This window comes from Nelumbo nucifera, chromosome 2 (genome assembly GCF_055504915.1).
Source record: "Nelumbo nucifera cultivar China Antique chromosome 2, China Antique-T2T, whole genome shotgun sequence".
Classification (NCBI taxonomy): Eukaryota; Viridiplantae; Streptophyta; class Magnoliopsida; order Proteales; family Nelumbonaceae; genus Nelumbo; species Nelumbo nucifera.
Window position 1 is genome coordinate 46,071,002 of NC_142650.1, and position 19,273 is coordinate 46,090,274.

Here is a 19,273-nt window from a genome sequence, read left to right on the forward strand (position 1 = left end):
TACCAGCATTTTATATCTGAATGCAGATAATATTGTTTTGAAATCTGAATATATATGAATTTTGAAAAATGACTATTTTATAATTTTATCCATGTGAATGAATTTGTTTGGTTTATTACATATACGTTAACATTGAAATATTATATATATGGTTAATTTTATGACATAATCATAAATGTTTATGCTAATTATTGAAAGAAAATTAATAAAATAATTAATTATTTGTAAAATAAAACAATTGATACTTTTAATAATTATTCATTTAATTTAATAATTAGTTATTAGTATTTATGTAATAAGGTAATAATAACAATAATTATTATTTTGAAATCTGAATATGAATTTTGAAAATAAAATAATTAATATGAATATGAATATAATTATTAGCAAATAATATATAAATATTAAATGTTCTCAGCCATTTAAATTAGCAGTAAATAACTGTTGAAAATTAATTATTCATTAAATTAGTACTTAAATAATATTGGTAATTTATTTATTTATTAATTACTTATTATATTATATTGTTGATTATTTAAACTGTGATTAATGATTAAATAATTGATTAATAATAATTAATTAATACTCAAGTAATGTATTAATCAATTTAAGTAATCATTTTATGATAAAAATTGGTATAAAATTAAAAGTTATTAGAACATCATCACCACCGTCATCATCATAACTTTGTACCACGTTGTTTCATTAAAACGGTTCATGGGTCAAATTCGGACTTGACTTTTACCAAAATTTGAATGAAGTCAACCCGAAGCCTCGAACCCGATAGTGTAAAGTCAGGCCGGAAGCCCGGCCCGAACAGGTCTAGTTGTTTGGCCATTATGATCAATTTAATGCCATCTCCGTTGTTAAACTGTGTACGTTTAGATCTTTGACCTTAGTTTCGTATTAGGTGAATATAAAAGTATAAAACCGTCGAGAATATTTTGTGCGAAACCAAGCAAATTTCCCAGAGATCGAGGGGAGAGACCATCATTTCTTAATTATTATTTTGTTGAAAAGGGTCCAAAGGCTCCGCCCCGGTCCATTCGGATCTGCTACCCACACCGCCACACGAACACTATACAGCCGTACATTGAGAACATTCACGTGCAAGTACGAGGAGAGATGTTCCCAATGTGCGGGAAATTGCAATCCCGAAAACGCAACTCAACTTTGACGAGTGGTTTGTTTCTTTCTTGGCCACGAAGTCAGGAATTGTTCTGTTCTCTCTTCCGTGCTCATCGTCGTTTCTTATGCATGCCTCTGAGATTTCATTCACGCTGTCTCCGTCTCTCTCTCTCTCTCTCTCTCTCTCTAAATCCATTATTTTCTTTGGTTAATGCTTAGTGTGTTTAGCCTGCAAATCTTGCTTGCTAATGGCGGCTATACTTGAGCTTGAAGACCATCCTAAAAACAATAAAAATCGCAAGAGGATCGAAAGGAGAAGAAAGCTTCTTGTTGGAGACAAAGTTGAGGTATACCGTATCATCGTTTTTCCTTCGTATATATATATATATATATTTAATGTTGGGCTCTGTGTTTTATGCGATTTTTTTTGAGTTTCTTTTATTACGTTCCAGTTTTTTTTTTTTTTTTTGTGTGTGTTCTCTGGAGTTGAAGCAATTGTTCTTCGTTTGACTATAGCTGCATTGTTCATGCATTGTGTTGTTTATCCGGGTTACCTGTTTCTATTCTCTTGCTTGATTTTGGTGAACTAGTTGAGGGTCGCCGTGCTTTGTTGGGATTTTTCTGTCCCGATTTCATGAGTGATTGAGTGGGGAGGACCTTTTGCTTTATTTAATGAATGGTGACAAGCTAGTCTATCACCGTGTTTCGCTTTCACTTTTATTTTCGTTTACTTATAGTGAAGAGGGATTGCAGGTAAGGAGTGTGGAAGATGGGTTCGCTGGGTCGTGGCACAATGGAGAAGTCATTGACTGCGGCCATAATTTCCGTTATATTGAGTACGAGTACATTCATCTTGACGACGGCTCCGCGAAGCTCATTGAATCGGTTACCGTCACATCGGCCATCGAAGGTTCCATTCCCAGGAGTCGGACTCCCCCTAACTATCGTGGCTGTATAAGGTCGGTCCCCCCTCGTCTTCGTTTTGACGAATGGAGCTTCCACTATGGACTATGCGTTGACGCATTTCACGAATGTGCTTGGTGGGAAGGCGTGGTATTTGATCACGACGATGGCTCTCTCAGCAGGCTGATCTTCTTCCCCGACTTGGGTGACGAAATGAGACTAGGAATAGATAAGCTTAGAATTACCCAGGACTGGAATGAGGTGACGGAAGAGTGGAAGCCTCGTGGGTTATGGGTGTTTCTTGAAGTACTTGAAAAATACGAGCGGGATTGGCCCCAATTTGCTTCGCCGAAGCAGATTTGGTACGATGTAAGGACTAAGGAGGAATTTTTGGAGAAAATTTCAGAATGGACTGCTATGACGAACCTGTGGGACTGGGACAATTTGGTGAGGGAGGTTGTGAGTGCCTATATGGATCTAAACGTGGAAAAATTTCTGGACTATATCAACTCTGATTATGGGGAAGATTTGGCTGAGGTGCAGAGTAAAAAGAGGAAAACCATTGAGCCTGGATTTTCATTAACCGGGGGTGTTTCTGGAGGACTGCTTTCTGAACCTGCTGGAGAAATTATTTTGAAGCCTGAAGGATATTTGACTGATTCACGGACTAAAAAAAGGAAAATTAGCTCTTTGGGATTATCTACAAGTGATGTTGGTTTTGGTTGTCAGTTAGAGGAACCTAGGGTGAATGCGGAGGGAGGTGATATTTCTCAGACAGAGGATAAGGGGTTGGTTATTAATCCACTGAATGGCACCAATTCATGCAGCCATGATGAAGATGTATTCGTGCAACCACAGGATTTATTGGTGTTACCTTCGGATTTGGACCTATTTGCTTGTGCTAGTGGTAGTGCTAATGAAGAAGGGGTCAGAATTCCATTGGGCATTGAAGATGCCACTCATGGAGTCATTCAAAACAAAGCAGATGGTCACTGGGGCAGAAATGATCCAACTAGCAATGAACACATTGGAAATCCTACAACTCCTAATGCAAATGCAATGTCCCTTGTGGGTTTTATTACAAGTGGCAAAGAGGAAACTGAAAATACCTTAAGCAGAGAAAGTGAGGCTCAAGGAGGAGGATCTGTTCAAGATGATCGTAAAAGCAGGAAGGATTCAAGTTGTAGTGAGCCAAATAACAAACCTGCACATTTGCAATTGGGTGCCAACAGTATATGGCTACCTGTTGTCCCTGACCTGATTCCTGGAGCTGGTTACTTCCCTGATGCAATTGCTAAATATTCACGTAATCCAAAGAATAGGAGCAAACAAACTGGTACCAACCGAGAAGCTAAGATGCACCTCTTATATTTAGGCTGGAAGGTTGAGTATAAAAAATATAAGAAAATGTACAGATTTCGCTTTACCTCACCTGAAGGGAAGCCCTATCTTTCTCTTATTCAGGTCTGCCAAGCCTTGATGGAGTCTGCACAAGATGTTCAGATTCAGAACCCCCATAATGACCAACAAATTTTGGCTTGTAAACCTGCAGAGCTATTTGATTCTAGTTCCAAACCAGTCTCTTTGCCATGCGAAGGTGATGCCTCCCCTTTATGTGCAGAAACTTTGATGTTAAACAGGGAGGAAGTGGGAACTGGACAGTTAATCAAGGAGGACGTGGGAACTGAAGAACCTTGCAAGGATATGGTACATATTGAACCGAAACATTGCCCTCGAGCAGTTATAGTTTGGTATCTGATTGGATTGAAGGAGCAAACAAAAGAATATGACAAAATTGGAGCAATTAAAAGTTCAGAATTGAGATCAAAATCAAGGGGACATCTCTCATCCCTTGGGTGGAAATTCTGGTATGTCAATAAGAATGGGAACCGTGAGATGCGCTATTGTTCTCCAAAAGGGAAAGTTTATAATTCTCTTCGAACAGCTTGTGCAGGATGTATTACAGGAGGAGGGTGTCCTGAAAGTAGTACCATAATTGAGCAGTTAAAGAAGAGAGTGACTGCAAGGAAGGTTTCCAAGCACCAATTAGTTGTTGCAGAATTTGCATCAGAAATTATATGTCAGAAATATGAGGAAAGTATGCCACTGCCAGACTATCAGTCTGAAAAAGATTCTACAGAGTCTTGTGGTTCATCACAATTAACTAAGCAAGCAGAGAACTTAGACTCTACCAACCCAACTTCTGTGCTGCGAAGCCTGCGATCAAGCAAAAGAGCAAGGCGAGTTGTGAGATCAAGTCCTATGCATCACACACCTAGAACCATTCTATCCTGGCTGATAGATAACAACGTGGTCTTGCCAAGGGCAAAAGTGCATTACATTGGGAGAAAGAATTGCCCTCCAATGGCAGAAGGGCGTATTACATGTAATGGAATCAAGTGCAGTTGTTGCCAGAAGGTGTTTACTCTCAGTGGCTTTGGGGTTCATGCAGGTGGCTCTTATCACCGACCTGCTGCCAATATTTTTCTGGAAGATGGAAGGTCTCTATTACAATGCCAAGAGCAAATTAATAAGCCGAAGATGTTAAAACCAGAACTACATAGGAGAATCAAGAGTAATCGACACAGCTATGAGAATGACTACATATGCTCAGTCTGCCACTATGGGGGCACACTATTATTATGTGATCAATGCCCATCATCATTCCATTTGAGCTGCCTCGGTTTAAAGGTGCCTTTTGTCTTATTCCTATAGTCATATATAGGTTCTAATCATTTGAACTTTTTATGAGAAATTTGATTACATCAGTGAATCTCATTGAAAAATCTTTTTGCTTTGGGTAGGATCTTCCTGATGGAAAATGGTTTTGTCCTTCCTGCCGATGTGGGATATGTGGAAAGAGTGAATTCAATGGAAAAACTGAGCAATTTACAGATGCATCTGTTCTTTATTGTGATCAATGTGAACGTGAATGTGAGTTTAACTCTTACCTCATTTATATGTGTGTTCTGTTTGTCTGCTTGTCTGCATGCTCATCCTTGCCTGTCTTTGTTTGTGTACATGCTTGTGTAGACTTATGTTTGTATGTACATGTTTCGGCCTATGCATGCATAATTGGAATTACAACGTTCAAGGTATACTTATATATTTAGTTTGATGTAGATCATGTTGGATGTTTGAAGAGAAGAGGACATACAAAGGTGGAAAGTTGTCCAAAAGGGAATTGGTTTTGCAGTAAAAATTGTGAAAAGGTACTTGAAATTTGTCTATATTTATTTTCTTCCAAGGTTGTTAAGAAAGTGGAACTTCAGTCTTAATCTAATTTATTGATTGCTCTTTACCTTTGATCTTTGTAGTCCTTGCTTAATTTTGTGCATTTGGTGTCTGTTTTCTTCATAAGCACATTATGCCATATATTGAAAAGATTTGTATTCATGTAATGATGAAGAAAAAAATGGATCTAATAAAAAATACAATCAAATTGACCCAAACAATAACTGATGGGGAGCAAAAATAAGAATAATGACATCTTGGAAGAAAATCCATAATTTCTTGAGGTTCTTAGGTTTACTATCCAGCAATGTAACAATTAAAGTTGCATGGGTCATTGTGTTGAAAAGATTTGTCAGTATTATCAATCATTTACGAAGGAAATGTAGCAATAAAAAAAAGCAAAAAAAACTGGAACAATCCTATGTAACCATGCAGCTTACCAATCAAATTGACCCTACATATTTTTAGTTTATTACAAGCTTATCTGGCCCCCTGAAAGTTTTTTTTCCCTTGGCTCCACCTCTGGTTGGGACCACTGACCACTTAAACTAATTTCTGTTTGCGGCAGATGAGCATACTGACTTTTTTTTTTTAATTTTAAAATAACTGAAGTCACATATGTATATTTTAAAAATGATAATATGTGTATGTGCTTGGTAAATCTTTCCTTCTATTGTTAAAACTATATATATACACATTAGGTTTTGGGAGGTTGGTTGGCTGGGGATTGAGAAGCCTTGTGATCTCTGTCCAAGAATGTATAGATTGAGTTGTAGAAACATTTCAATTGCCCAATGCTATGAAGTTTCTCATGATGGAGCGGTGTGGTGCCCAAAGTTCAGAAGGCCTCTTTTTGACTAGGAAATGGAGGAACGTATTAATATTCTTTCTAAGATCCAGGGAGCAGAATTGAATTTGGAAAGAGTTGATTCTAGATGGAGGAAAGAATGTAGTAAGGGAGTGTTCACAGTGAAGTCTTTTTACAATGCCCTGGCAAGAAATCAAGTAGAAAGGGATTTTGTAAAAGGTGTTTGGGGTAATCCTGTCTCACCTAGGGTAGAGGCCTTTGCTTGGCTAGTGTCACTAGACAATATTCTTACACAAGATCACATCAAGAGTAGATGTTATCATTTGGCAGGAAGATGCTATCTTTGTCTAAATGTGTTTCACCTTTGTTTGGTTGCTGCAAGGATTATTTGGGGGTTCTGTTTTTCAATCCTCAAAATGGACATGTGGATCCCAAGATCTTCAAGTGAAATTGTTGTATGCTGGTCAGCCTTGAATGGACATAGGAAAGCAAGGATTATCTGGAGCTATGTTTCTGTTGTAGTTTGTTGGGAGCTTTAGAAACAAAAAAGAAATAGAGGCATCTTTGAAGACACACAAATCTCATGATCATCTTGCTTTTAGAATATGTAACAGGATTATAGAATGGATCATGATTATTCCAGATTTTGAGGGGGATAGTAAACAATCTTCGGTTCTAGTTCATGGAATGTAATGAATATTGATATTGGGAGGGGGATTGAAGTTAATTGTATGATCCTGTTTCGGATTTTGTTGGCCTTTTCTGTTATTTTCACTTTCTTTGGGTGATATATCATCACCTGTAGCTTTTACATTGTAATCCTTTTTGTTATTGAATATTTTTTTTCTTTTTCTACTGATAAAAAAGTAAAAATTTTCTTTTTCTCTATTGCCAAAAAGGACTGTGGAACAAAACAGTGTGACAATGAGCAACAATTATGCAATGGTGTACATGTAGAATGTGGAAAAGCTTAAAGCAACATGTGAGTGCATTATAATTGCCAAAATACATGGTATACAGAAACCTTAGACTTCAAGAACTTTTATTCTCTTCACTTTTTGGTCGGTAATTTTTATTCATTTAGTTAAATAGCATTTCAACTCAAATAGTGACTTCTGCAATAATAGAACTAGATTGACCTCAAACAGAGACTGCTCGAGTGTGGTTAGACTCTAAAAGATAGTTCCTAGAACAACTAGTATGCAATTTTAAAAACTGTATATGACTCTTAGAAATACATTAGGAATTCTACAGAGACAAAAATAAATATTTGAGAAACTTCAGAGGGATTTTTTGTGGGAAGGGTCTTGGGGAGAAAAGAAGTTTCATCTAGTGAGGTGGGATAGGGTGTGTAGGCCAAAAAGAAATGGTGGTTTGGGTATTAGGAGGGTCAAAATCTTCAACAAGGCTCCCTTAGGTAAGTGACTGGAGGTTTGGAGAGGGAGTCTCTATGGAGGAGGGTTGTAGTTAATATGGGCTGGTGAGGTTTGGGTGGGAGTCAAGGGAGGTTTCCAGATCTTACAGGGTGTGTCTGGAAAGGGATATTGCGGTTCAATCAAGAGTTCAAAGCTGCAGTCAGGTTCAAGTTGGGTGATAGGTCAAGGATAAGATTTTGGGAGGATGAGTGTTATGATGTGGGGAAGCTGTGTGAGGTGTTCTCGAAGCTGTACAGGCAGACTGAGCATCACATTGCAGTTGATAAGTGTTTCAAAATGAGGGGAGATCAGATTGTTTTGTGCCCCAAATTTGGAGACCATTGCTGGATCAGGAGATAGAAGAATGCAATCATCTGTTGGAAAAGTTACAGAAGGTTGAGTTTTCACCCTCCTTGAGGGATGGACTGTGGTGGAAAGAGTGCAGGAATGGGGTGTTCACTGTGAAATCCTTCTACTTGGTAATGGCGAAGGATCAGCTGGTCTCAGAACTCATTGGATGGGGGGAGTTTGGGGGAACCTTGTTCCACCTAGAGCGGAAGCATTTGCTTGGTTGGTTGCTTTGGATAGTATTTTAACAGTTGACTACCTAAAAAGTAGGGTTTTCTCTCTAGCAAATGTATGTGTTTTATGCTGTTCGGATGAAGAGATTGTTTTCCACTCATTCTTCCTTTGTAAGAATGCACAAATCATTTGGAAATTTTACTCCTCTCTATTTGGGCAAAGAGTGTTTTAGCCAAGGTCTACAGAAGAAATTTTTTCCTCTTGGCCAAGATTTGGAGGAAGAAGGAAAGCAAGGATGGTTTGGAGCTGCATCCCCTTTGGTGTGTGTTGGTCCTATGGAATGAAAGAAATAGAAGGCTTTTTGAAGACAAAGCTAAAAGTACTGAAACTTTGGTGGCTCTGGTGGGAAAGCTAGTAGCGGATTGGGTTTGGATGCTCCCAGATTTTGATCAAGCCAGGAGATCAAGTTTGGGGGAGAATTTCTGGAGTATGATGGAAATTCAACCTGTGTAATCTGTTTCAGTTTCTGGTTCAGCCTATATATTCTAGACCAGAGTTTTTTTTTTTGCTTGTATTGCTAGGTGACATCTTGTCACCTATTGGCTTTGGATTGTATCCAATTTTTCTGTTTAATGAATTTTCTTATTATTCTTCAAAAAAATAAATTTACATATATCAGGGGTATGCCATGAATAAATTGTTACTTCTAAGAGATCATCTGCTAATTCTTGCTTCTACAGAATCTCTTTTTGCTATAGCTAACAAAATATCCTTGCTTTGGAGAATGAATATGTAAAAAGGGCGTTGGTTGTTTCTATTATTACTTATGGTGGATTAGATTTTATTTATTTTCTTTTTCTTTTTTGATCAGTAACCAGATCAAAGAAAGTTTATTCATGACATGAGAGAAAACCCCCAAACTTTCAAGTGGTGGGACAGTAAACAGCATGTGGCTGACTGAGCCTGATACTTAAATGTATAGACATGCCAGTTTGAATCAACCTTGTGGCTGCTCCCCCAGGCCTGGTGGTCCGCAATCAGCCTTATCACATGCCATATATTTTCCTTTATCTTTAATATGGTTAACATCAGATAGTGTATGACATAAATAATTATATTGGTTAAAATCTTGTTAACATCATTTATGAGATACTATGACTTGTACAGTTATAGGTAATGAACTCTTGGAGAGATGACTAATATAATGAATAATTTCCTTTCCAACTATTAGCTCACTCATCATGTAATTTCTGATTTTGTGGTCTCCTTGCTGCAGATATTTATGGGCCTTAGAAAACTTATTGGAAAACCACTTTCTGTGGGTATGAGTAACTTTTCTTGGACTCTTTTGAAATCCATTAAAGATGATAGTTGCCTTGATTCATCTGGTAATGAGGACACGACAGAGCATCATAGCAAGCTCAATGTTGCACTTAGTGTAATGCATGAATGCTTTGAGCCTATTAAAGAACCTCGAACCAAGAGTGATCTTGTTGAAGATGTTATATTCAGTAAATGGTAAGCTACCTCTTTAACACACTAAAATATTTTTAGTTCTGATATCGGTGATCTTCATGACCCTCATTTATCCAGGGCAACTTTACATTATTTATCTTTTGTTTTTAGTATAAACTATATAATAATATGCAACTTACATATGATACTCACATTTTCACTTCCTTATCTTCAATTATTTTAACTATGGGTGACAACTTTCAAAATAGCCTGATAAACAAAAGGTAGTAACTGTGGTATGAGGCAATTATGTATGCTCTTGTTTCTCAAAGACAGGTTTAATGGTAGTAGAACTAGCAGAAACAGAGGGAAATATTGGCATAGAACAACTATATTTAGAGTGTTAAACTTTTAATAATAAATAGTAGGGGAGAGGGGTATTAAAAGTAATTTAAGATTTTCTAACTGATTGTCATCTTAAATTTTGCATTTAATGGTACTTTAACAAAAGAAATTAAATTTGGCATTCAAATTTCACTCTCTAAGTCAACATGACATTAAATTCTAATGTGTATTTCTCCCATCTTTAGACCTGGCAATTGGGTTGGGTGGGTCGGGTACGGGTTGGTTTAAGACACATTGGGTTGGTTTCAGGTCAGGTTGAATTTCAGGTTGGTTCAGCAAATGCTAAACCCTAACCCTAAATGTTTGGGTTAGGGTTGACCCACGGGTCAATTTGGGTCATCCCAAAAAATAATTGCAATTTTAAAAAATAAAGAAAAATTCCAAAATTAAAGGAATTAACCTTAAATTTCCAGAAATAAAATAAAAAACTTGAACATTTAACAATTCAAGGAGTAAACAATAAAGAGTAAAGATTAAAGAGTGGAAACTTCTAACAATACATAAATGGTCCCAATTAGAACTAACAATTGGGTCAACGGGTTGATCCATGACCCAACCCAACCCAGTTTTTTCCGGGTTGGGTCAGGTCAGGTCATTCTCAAATTCAGGTAGCTAAATATGAGACCCTAACCCTGTTTTTTCGGGTTGGGTTGGGTCAACTTTTTCCAGTTATACCCATCCTATATCTCTTCAAATTTAATACCATGCTTTAGCATTGCCATTTGTTAACAAAAAATGTATTAAACAGTTAATTACATAAGGAAATGTTTTATGAGACAGTTCATGTGCCTCAGATAAGCCTTAATCCCAACTATTTGGGGTTGGTCTAACATACATCCATCCATGGCACTTATAATTCCCCCTATCACTTTTTATACTTTTGAGTTTGTTATTATTCTTTCTATCAAAAAATCCTGTCACTTGAAGAAGTTGTTGGTCATGGGTGAAGGAACACCTTCACTTTGTAAATGTTTCCATCTAGAATGTTGATTGTCCACATGCAAAGTACATGCTCCCACCCTTTATATGCAACACGTAGCATACACTTAGAGTCTATATGCTTCCTTTATTACACACTTAGATTTTCATATTAGTATATTGTGTATGCAAGTTATTATGGAGTTGCTCATATTAACATTACATATTATCCATTTCACGATACTGAACAGAATGGAATTGCGGAACAGGATTCAATGTAGCTGGCCGGCCTGGCCCCATATAATTGGGACATGGCTTAGGGGCTGCTTGATAATGGCTGAAGTTGCTGAATTGAAAGAAATATTACATAGCCTTTTACTGGATAAGATAATCAAATAATAAAATATTTAGAGGTACATTAATCAACCCAACTTGGCTCACAACCTCCTTAATAAATTATTCACTAAAAACAAAGCAATAAGTCATTCAGTTCCATCACTTCAACTGTTATCAAACAGCCCCTTAGATGCTACTGCTGATGCATGTATTTATGTATGTATGTATGCATGTAAAAATGTAGAGTAAATCTTGATTTGGAGAGACTACCCAAATTCTGGGGCCTCTATAACTTGAGACTTATCCCATGTTTTTAGGATTGTAACCCACTGTTTTATAGGTCCCACCTAGTAGATTGGCCAAGGTAAGAGTCAGCATGGACAGAAGATTAATATCATCTTATTGTATTTACTTGGATATTGTAAAATAGTTATCCTAAAGTAAAGAAAATCTATAAAATAATGCCCAAATCAAATGGTTAAGAATCACCGGACTGTGTTAATTTTTTGATGCAATGGAAGTTTTTCTATAGGACCCATTGAATACTGAGACTTGATCCTTGAAACATGAGATAGATGGCAATAGTTGCCTAGGTGACTAGGTAACTTTAGCTGGGTGCCTTGTTTGAATGCCTTGCTTATAGCAACAAGGCCCCAGGCAACATAATGACAAGGTGGGCACTGAGCTCCTTATTATAATATCATTCATATGGCTACATCTTACTAATATGTGTTTTAATACATTTTATGACATTACTACATATAATATGATACTTTGTTTTAAGGGTTTACCATTTAAATTTAAAAGATCGAAGTGTTTTGGGAAGGGAAAAAGAAAGAAGAGAAATATAAAGAGTCTTTTTTTTTATTATCTCTATTCCCTCTCTTACACTAAATGAAACAGCGGCTCCACCTTTGTTATTTCCTCTTTTACTTACTCTCCATCTTAAATTTTATTATATAAAATTGTAGCCTTCTTTGGTAGCTAATTTGCTGAGGGTGAGCCTTAGTGCAATGGTTGGGTTGTTCCATTGCGACCTGGATGATCAGGGTTCAAATCTTGGAAACAGCTTCTCTGTGTCCACAGGGGTCAGGCTGTGTACATCTGTCCCTCTCCAGACCTCGCATTGGAGGGAGCCCTGTGCATTGGGCATCATTATATTAATAAGAAAAAAGAAAGTGTAGTATAGCATTATATTATGAAAATTTTCTATTAAATACTTTTTTTTGAAGAAGGTAAAGTATTGCATTATATTAATAAGAAAAAAGAAAGTGAAGTATAGCATTATATTATGATAATTTTCTATTAAATACTTTTTTTGAAGAAGGTAAAGTATTGCATTATATTAATAAGAAAAAAGGAATTACATTGGTCCATATACAATGAGAACCTGTACATTGGGAATATACAAAAACGGTAAAAGAATTATCTAAAAAAAGGTCCATCTTCCAAAAAGGAGCTAAGATGGACATCCTGAAAAGCCCTTTGTACACCTAACCAAGAACATAAAATGCTCCTTTAAGTTTTCTCTTTATTTATTCCAATTCAGTGTATTTGTTGTCACAAATACGATGATTCTTTTCCCTCTAGATAGACCATAAGTATTCCATAACATTTTACCCCTATTGCTCATACCCTCCAGTCTCCGTCCTTGCAACAGCTGTATTACTGATTCGGGAAGATAGAAGTAAATTCCAATTTCCAAAGCAAGAGAATGCCATAAACCACAGCTGGTAAGAGAATTTGCAGTGGATGAAAAGGTGACTTGAAGATTCCAGGACTTCATTACAAAGAGAACATAGATCATTAATCAAATGCAACCCTCTTCTTATCAACTGATCTGTAGTCAAGCATATTCCAAGTGATACAGTCCAGACTAGGAAACCTATTTTCAAGGGGAAGGGGGTGTGGGTGCACCATATTCTAGCTCAAGGGAAATCATTTTCCTGCTGAAGAGACAGTCTGTTATAGAAGGAATGAACTGAAAATTGCTGTCTTAAATACACATATCAGTATTATCTTTCAAAGTATTGAATCAATATATTTGAAATACTATGCCCTAGACATGATTATTTTCCATTTTTTTAGAGGAAATTTTAGGCTTTTAATAAAGAGAATCTCTAATTTTTTCAATTAACATGCATGTTGAATGGTATATAAAACCAGGGAACTAGGCAAAACTTAGTTTTTTATTTTATGAAATTCTTATGGCTTAGGCGGGCACCTAGTCAACTAGGTCCTAGGTCCAGGCACAGCTCCTTGTACTAGATCCAAGTGTCTCTCATTTATGTATACATTTTAATTTAAATCTTATAGTTTCAAATTATTATTATTGTTTTTGTTATGGTACTCATGTGGAAAGGTGTCTGTCTTGTTTTAATTAAATTTTGGACTTCTTAATTATGGTCCCTTAATATGTTATATTTCAAACTTATTTTTCAAAGTTCTTTTGTCATTAATCCTTTCTTTGCATCAAGACCTCAAGCATCATTGCCTTTATAATAAATGCTTTCTTATTATCTTTGTTCTGTTTATATCCTTTTTCCATTAATTTCTCCTTTTCTCTTTGACATTTGAGCATTGTTGCCTCTTTCTAAAATGCTGATACATGTTGTAGCTCTGAACTGAACCGACTGAACTTTCAAGGATTCTACACAGTGCTTTTGGAGAGGGAAGATGAAATAATATCTGTGGCTACTGTCAGGTATGCAACATTGTCACATCATGCATTTCTTTTCTTTTTCTTTCTTTCTCTTAGGTTATGATAATCTGAAATTTGATTGTCCCTCTGTATAGGGTCTTTGGTGAAAAAGTTGCAGAAGTACCCCTTATTGGTACTCGAGTCCAATTTCGCCGAATGGGGATGTGCCGCCTTTTGATGAATGAGCTTGAGAAGGTTATTTTCATGAACAACTAACTACATAAATATCTAAGTGTACCTAGGGCTGCAAGTTGGGTTACCCAACTCGAAGAATTTCAAATACATCAGGCTCAGGTTAGGATTTGGGTCCATTGAAGATTTAACAAATTCCTAACCCAACCCGACCCAACTTGCACCCCTAACTGTACTTACCAGAAAGAAAATAAGCTTACATTCAGTACTTTTTAATGTCACAGTTCACTATTCCTCCTTTAATTTATTTATTATGAACAAGTTGAGTATTTTGTGGCATTTAACTATCAAAGGCACATGGATCAAATGGTGATCCAGATTGGATAAAGATCTGAGTATAGTTAAAAAATGAATCAATTCTAATTTAGATCTTTTTTTTTTTTGCTTCGGGATCTTAAATGTTTAGGTTGAATGGATTTGTCTCACATAATATGGAAATTATGGAATTTGTACATAATGATCCAAATCCAACTTAATTACAGCCTTGTCTGTAGTATTGTTGTTAAGACTGTCTTGGTTGTTTTGAAAATGTGCAGATTGTTGAAATGTCTTGAAACAAAGGATAATAATCTCTGCAGAAACATTGTGGCACAGAAGCAAATGTTGTTGCTATTTCTTAAATTCATTTGTGATTTGCTCACCCTTTATATTCTATATTTACATTGAATGGCACTGGAATTTGTATGCCTGTTCATATATGTAATGTGCTGCAACTTTAGAAAAAAGAATGCTCAAATTGGGAACAAGTTGAGAAGATAAATTAGTTTGTGTTGATACAATGCTCATAATGTTCTTCCTTCTGTTTTCTGTCAGAAACTTATGGAGTTGGGGGTAGAGAGGCTGTTTTTACCTGCTATTCCTCAAGTGCTCCATACATGGACCACTTCCTTCGGGTTCTCCACGATGACAAATTCTGAAAGACTAAAGTTTCTGGAATACACATTCCTGGATTTCCAGGACACCACAATGTGCCAAAAATTGCTGACATAAACATCAATAAAATCACAATATCAGGAGGTATTCTGGGGTCCTTTCTCTCACTTCTGGAAAGGTTAAAGAAGCCTTTAAATGGATTGTGTGTTTTATTCATAATATGTATTTCTGCCTGTTTTACAGGAAACTAAAACAAGCTTGAGGCCAAGTTTGACCAGAGTGATGAAAATCCTGATTATGAAAGCTGCATTGTTGTCTCCAAACTCCAAAGTTATTCGGGCATACCACATTAATCAAAGTGGAATCATAAACAAAAAAACAATTGAGTACGTTTCCCTTCTCATTTCCTCTAACTGTTCTTCACTACAATGTACTTACTATGACTCATGGCCCCTATCTGATGCTGTGTAAAGACAACAAATTATCCACACATGGCTCACAAGATTGTTATTTATTTATTTTCTTTTATGGGAGGGTTGTTCTTACAATGTTTATGAGTTTACAACTCAACCATGAAAACAGTTTGGAATAATAATACATGCTTATTTTCATCCATTCAGTTTATTTCTGTGTCAGCCACACCTAGGCAGCTACCCTTGTTAGCCAAAATAAGGTACCAAGAAGAAATGTTACTGAGGGAATTGCATGCTTAATATGATTCTAGTTCAATATAAATAAGTAAAATTATGGGTATATGCATGGATATATGGATCGCATGTACCTTCATCATTATCATCCAAGCCTTACAAACTATAATTTACCAGATATGTCTAGATAATTGAGTGATAATTTATTAATTTGGTTGGACATAAATGTCTACTGAAGGTTGGCATATTCATTATGTTCATGAACATTAACAATGACTTTGCGTGTAAAATAAGGGGGAAAGGAAAACCAATTTTTATCATTTTTATAATTTCAAGGATGTTTCATGTTATTGTTAAGAAAAGACCAATAATAATATTGAAAAAGAAAAAATGTTGTTGTCTTTGTTTCTACAGCTGTAGACAGAAGAGACAAATCCAAGTTCTACATTGCTGGAAATTCAATTTCATTGAGTGATCTAATGGTGCAGTGTGAATGATCCAAGAGTTGGAAAATCATCAGATCCCAGCAGAACTGATCTAAGTCTATTATGAAATATCCAAATTTTATGATGGAACCACATGCTTCTAGTGCCATCTAAATTATCCTGTCTAGTATAAAACATCTCTGCAAAGTTGGCATGGATCACAACTAGTATGCCAATTAGGGGGAGCTTGTCATTCAATTATGTCTACCAAGGAAACACCAAGCATGCATTTAATACTCTCTCCTGTCAGAAAAAGGAAAGAAATAAAAAATAAAAATAAGAAATTCAATCTTTTCTTTCAAAGTTCAAGTAAAGTTATAAATTTCGAAGATGAAGTAGCACTTAAGATGTAGAAAGAAAACACCATTTATCTTAGACAATGTATGGTAGAAAGAAAACACCAATTCTTATGGTAGGAAGAATTGGCATGTGAATTTCCATGACCTTGGTAAATCATCCTGCCTCCATATTTTGGGTTTGTAAGATTTACTGGTCATTTCTTAATGGTGATTAAAACATTGACCTTTGTTGTCATGCCAGTATTACTCCAACTCCAAGCACTGGCAGCAGTTTCTGTGCAATGGTCAGGACAGCTCTGCCAAATTTTGTGGTACCATTTTCTCTTTGTCACGTCTGAGCCATTTACTACTTGTCCTAGGATGATCCTCATGTTACTTCTAGAGTGCTGACCTTGTTTCATTTCGGTAGGTGGGGAGTTGAACTTGAACACAGGCAATCCCACAGTGATATCAGCTTAGGGTGTGCTGGGCTTGGAAATATTCTGAAAGACAAGAAGACGAACTGCTTCAAGTGCCATAGGAGGAGGATAATTATTGGCTTGTGGGAGCTGAACCTCTTTCGACATCCACAGATGACTAGATGGTTGATCTCCAATGTGGCCATTACAAAGTTTAGATGGATTTGACTGCAAGATGCATAGTCGGGGGAGCTGAACCTCTTTCGACTTCTTGTGAATTTGACTGCAAGATGCAAAAACAGGGGCTTCAATAAAGTGTTTGTTATCAGTCAGTCACTAAGGTTCTTCAACCTTGAAGGGAGCCGCCCATCAAACACTAGGGTTTTCAATTTTGACACCTATACACTAGGGTTTTTTGTTAGAGGTGCTCTCAAAGAGTCTTTGGGGGCGGCTCCTGGGAGCCGCCCATCTGGGTTCTCCTTCCCCTTCCTCCCTCTGGTTTCTCTCCCTCCTCCCTCGTTCAAGTTCTTTGTTTTCCGGCGAAGGCAGTCTTTTGGTTTCCTTCTCTGTCAGTTTGTGTTTCTCCGGCAGTTGCTATTCATGGTGAATCCTATTTGCGGTTCTCCGGTTGACGCTGTTCATGGTGAGTTCCGTTCTCTGTTTTCCGGCGATGGCAGTCTTTTGGAATCATCCTCTGTCAGTTTTGTTCGCCATCTGTGGTGGATTGGAGATGTGCTTGTTTACTTCTGTTGGTGATTTGACTTTACGGTTTCTCGTTTGCAGAAGATCTTTTGGTTCTCCTTCATCCATCGTTATATTTTGTTCTCTTGAGAAATTGTTTATGGGTTTTTGATTGGCCTTGTCAGATTTTTTTGTATCAATTTCTTGATTGAATGAAATATGATGCCTTATGGCGATTTCAAAAAAAAAAAACTAAGGTTCTTCAACAATGAGAGCATGTTATCAATTATGAAAGCCTTTTTTTTCCTGTTTGGTTAAATGTATAAATTCTTTTGTTGTGGGGGATGTGATTAGTTATGGACGCTTTGTTTAAGTTCCATATTCCCGTACAATTTGAGGAATTTTATAGATAGTGAAGGTTTCAAAATATAATGTGTACTTGAAGTTATCAACTTTATCTTCTTTTGTCCCAGAGTTCAGGTTTCAAGTTAATTCTTTTCTTTTATGGTTGTGACTAATGTTTGGTTATCTCTCCAAAACCTTATTTCACGTTTTTCTGTATCAACAATTGGACAACATTTAGCGGATTAAATAGCCATATAATAAAAGAATACATAAAGATTTTCAATTTAGCGGATTAAATATCAACAATTGGACAACATTTAGCCACCACCCCTGACCCAACGAAAAGAATACATAAAGTTTTTCCTGTTGAGTTTGGGTCTAAAGCTATGTATGTTGTATTCAATTTAGCATCTCTCTAATACTTATTAAAAGAAATCCTCTCTCTCTCTCTCTCTCTCTTTCTCTCTCTCTCTCACTTGTTATATTCATTGTTGACTAAAGGTAATCTTTTCTTTCTCCATAATGTAGAAAGATCCTCTGTAAACTACTTTTCCTATCTTTTATTTTCAACAAAATTCCATTCTTTTAAAATTTTTAACTTTATATTGAATATTCATTTTCCTTTATTAATCCTCCAACAGATTTGGGCTTTAAAAGAAAACTCTTTAAGATTTACTTTTTAATTTGTGATCATTGTTCCAATTCCAATTATAAATGATGCATTGCTAATATGCCCATATGGATGGTATAGAATAGTTTGAACTACTATTGGTATTTTAATTCCATGGAATTCAGCCCATGTAAATTTTATTTACCATTTCTATCTTTATAGTTAAAATACTTGAATATAATTCTAATATTTATATATTTTAATTTGCAAGTTCAGCCAATATGTTAAGTGGAATTGCATTGGAAGATCTTCTACATAATTAGAGAATTTGATTTTTTAAGTTTTTGTACTATTCAATTGGATATTGTATTTGAACAATTTCTTTTGGATATTTTAATATCTAATTTTTGAATTAATAGATTTCATTTTAAATTGTTTTTTATTTAAGCTGTCTAAGTTTTCATGTATCAATTTGTCAAATGGTTGGCTGTTAAACATAAAATGCTAAATCAATAAAAAATTCAGGTACCACAAAAATGCTGAAATTAAAATGTGTATACTTTTTTTTTTTCCTGAAAAAAGAGGTCTATGCTAGCGGTTGTGTCCGACAACTTAGCTATGAACACAATAAAAAAATTGTAATTACATATGATCTAGAGTGGCAGTCAAGGACCGCCAGCTTAGCCAATAACAATACCAAATGCAGCGCGGCCTTCCCTACCAGTTTAATTATAAACATAAGCGAAAATGGTGGCTACATAGGACTTAGGTCGATGTCTGCTGCCTTAGCCGCTAACAAGATCTAAAGTGGCAGCCCTGGACCAATGTCTTAGCAAGGCTAAGCCGGCGGCTTTAGGGATTTTAAACCGCCTTGGACCAGCCAGTTAAGGCGGTGGTCGTTTCTACCTAAACTGGCGG

The 19,273-nt window shown here is 36.2% G+C and overlaps 1 protein-coding gene across 3 annotated transcripts; it reads left to right on the plus strand.

Moving 5' to 3' along the window:
- Nucleotides 1–1,224: 1,224 nt before the first annotated feature.
- Nucleotides 1,225–17,820, plus strand: LOC104602702 (uncharacterized). Of its 3 annotated transcripts, none has more exons than XM_088897113.1 (11): nt 1,225–1,475; nt 1,882–4,722; nt 4,836–4,965; nt 5,155–5,243; nt 9,287–9,528; nt 13,742–13,828; nt 13,921–14,020; nt 14,831–15,034; nt 15,134–15,276; nt 16,563–16,653; nt 16,731–17,820. In XM_088897113.1, the coding sequence occupies exons 1-8, from the start codon at nt 1,377–1,379 to the stop codon at nt 15,005–15,007; spliced, it is 3,765 nt and encodes a 1,254-aa protein (XP_088753239.1). In that variant the 5' UTR covers nt 1,225–1,376; the 3' UTR covers nt 15,008–15,034; nt 15,134–15,276; nt 16,563–16,653; nt 16,731–17,820. The 3 variants fall into 3 exon arrangements, with proteins under 3 accessions (XP_088753239.1, XP_088753238.1, XP_019054186.2); XM_088897112.1 differs by having other exon boundaries at nt 16,563–16,632; XM_019198641.2 differs by lacking the exon at nt 16,563–16,653.
- The last annotated feature ends 1,453 nt before the right edge of the window (nt 17,821–19,273 follow it).

Coding starts and splice junctions, on each gene's coding strand:
- LOC104602702 (XM_088897113.1), top strand. CDS start 1,377: ATGGCGGCTATACTTGAGCTTGAAGACCATCCTAAAAACAATAAAAAT. Junction 5,244..9,286: donor GCAGTAAAAATTGTGAAAAG/GTACTTGAAATT, acceptor TCCTTGCTGCAG/ATATTTATGGGCCTTAGAAA. Junction 9,529..13,741: donor GATGTTATATTCAGTAAATG/GTAAGCTACCTC, acceptor TACATGTTGTAG/CTCTGAACTGAACCGACTGA.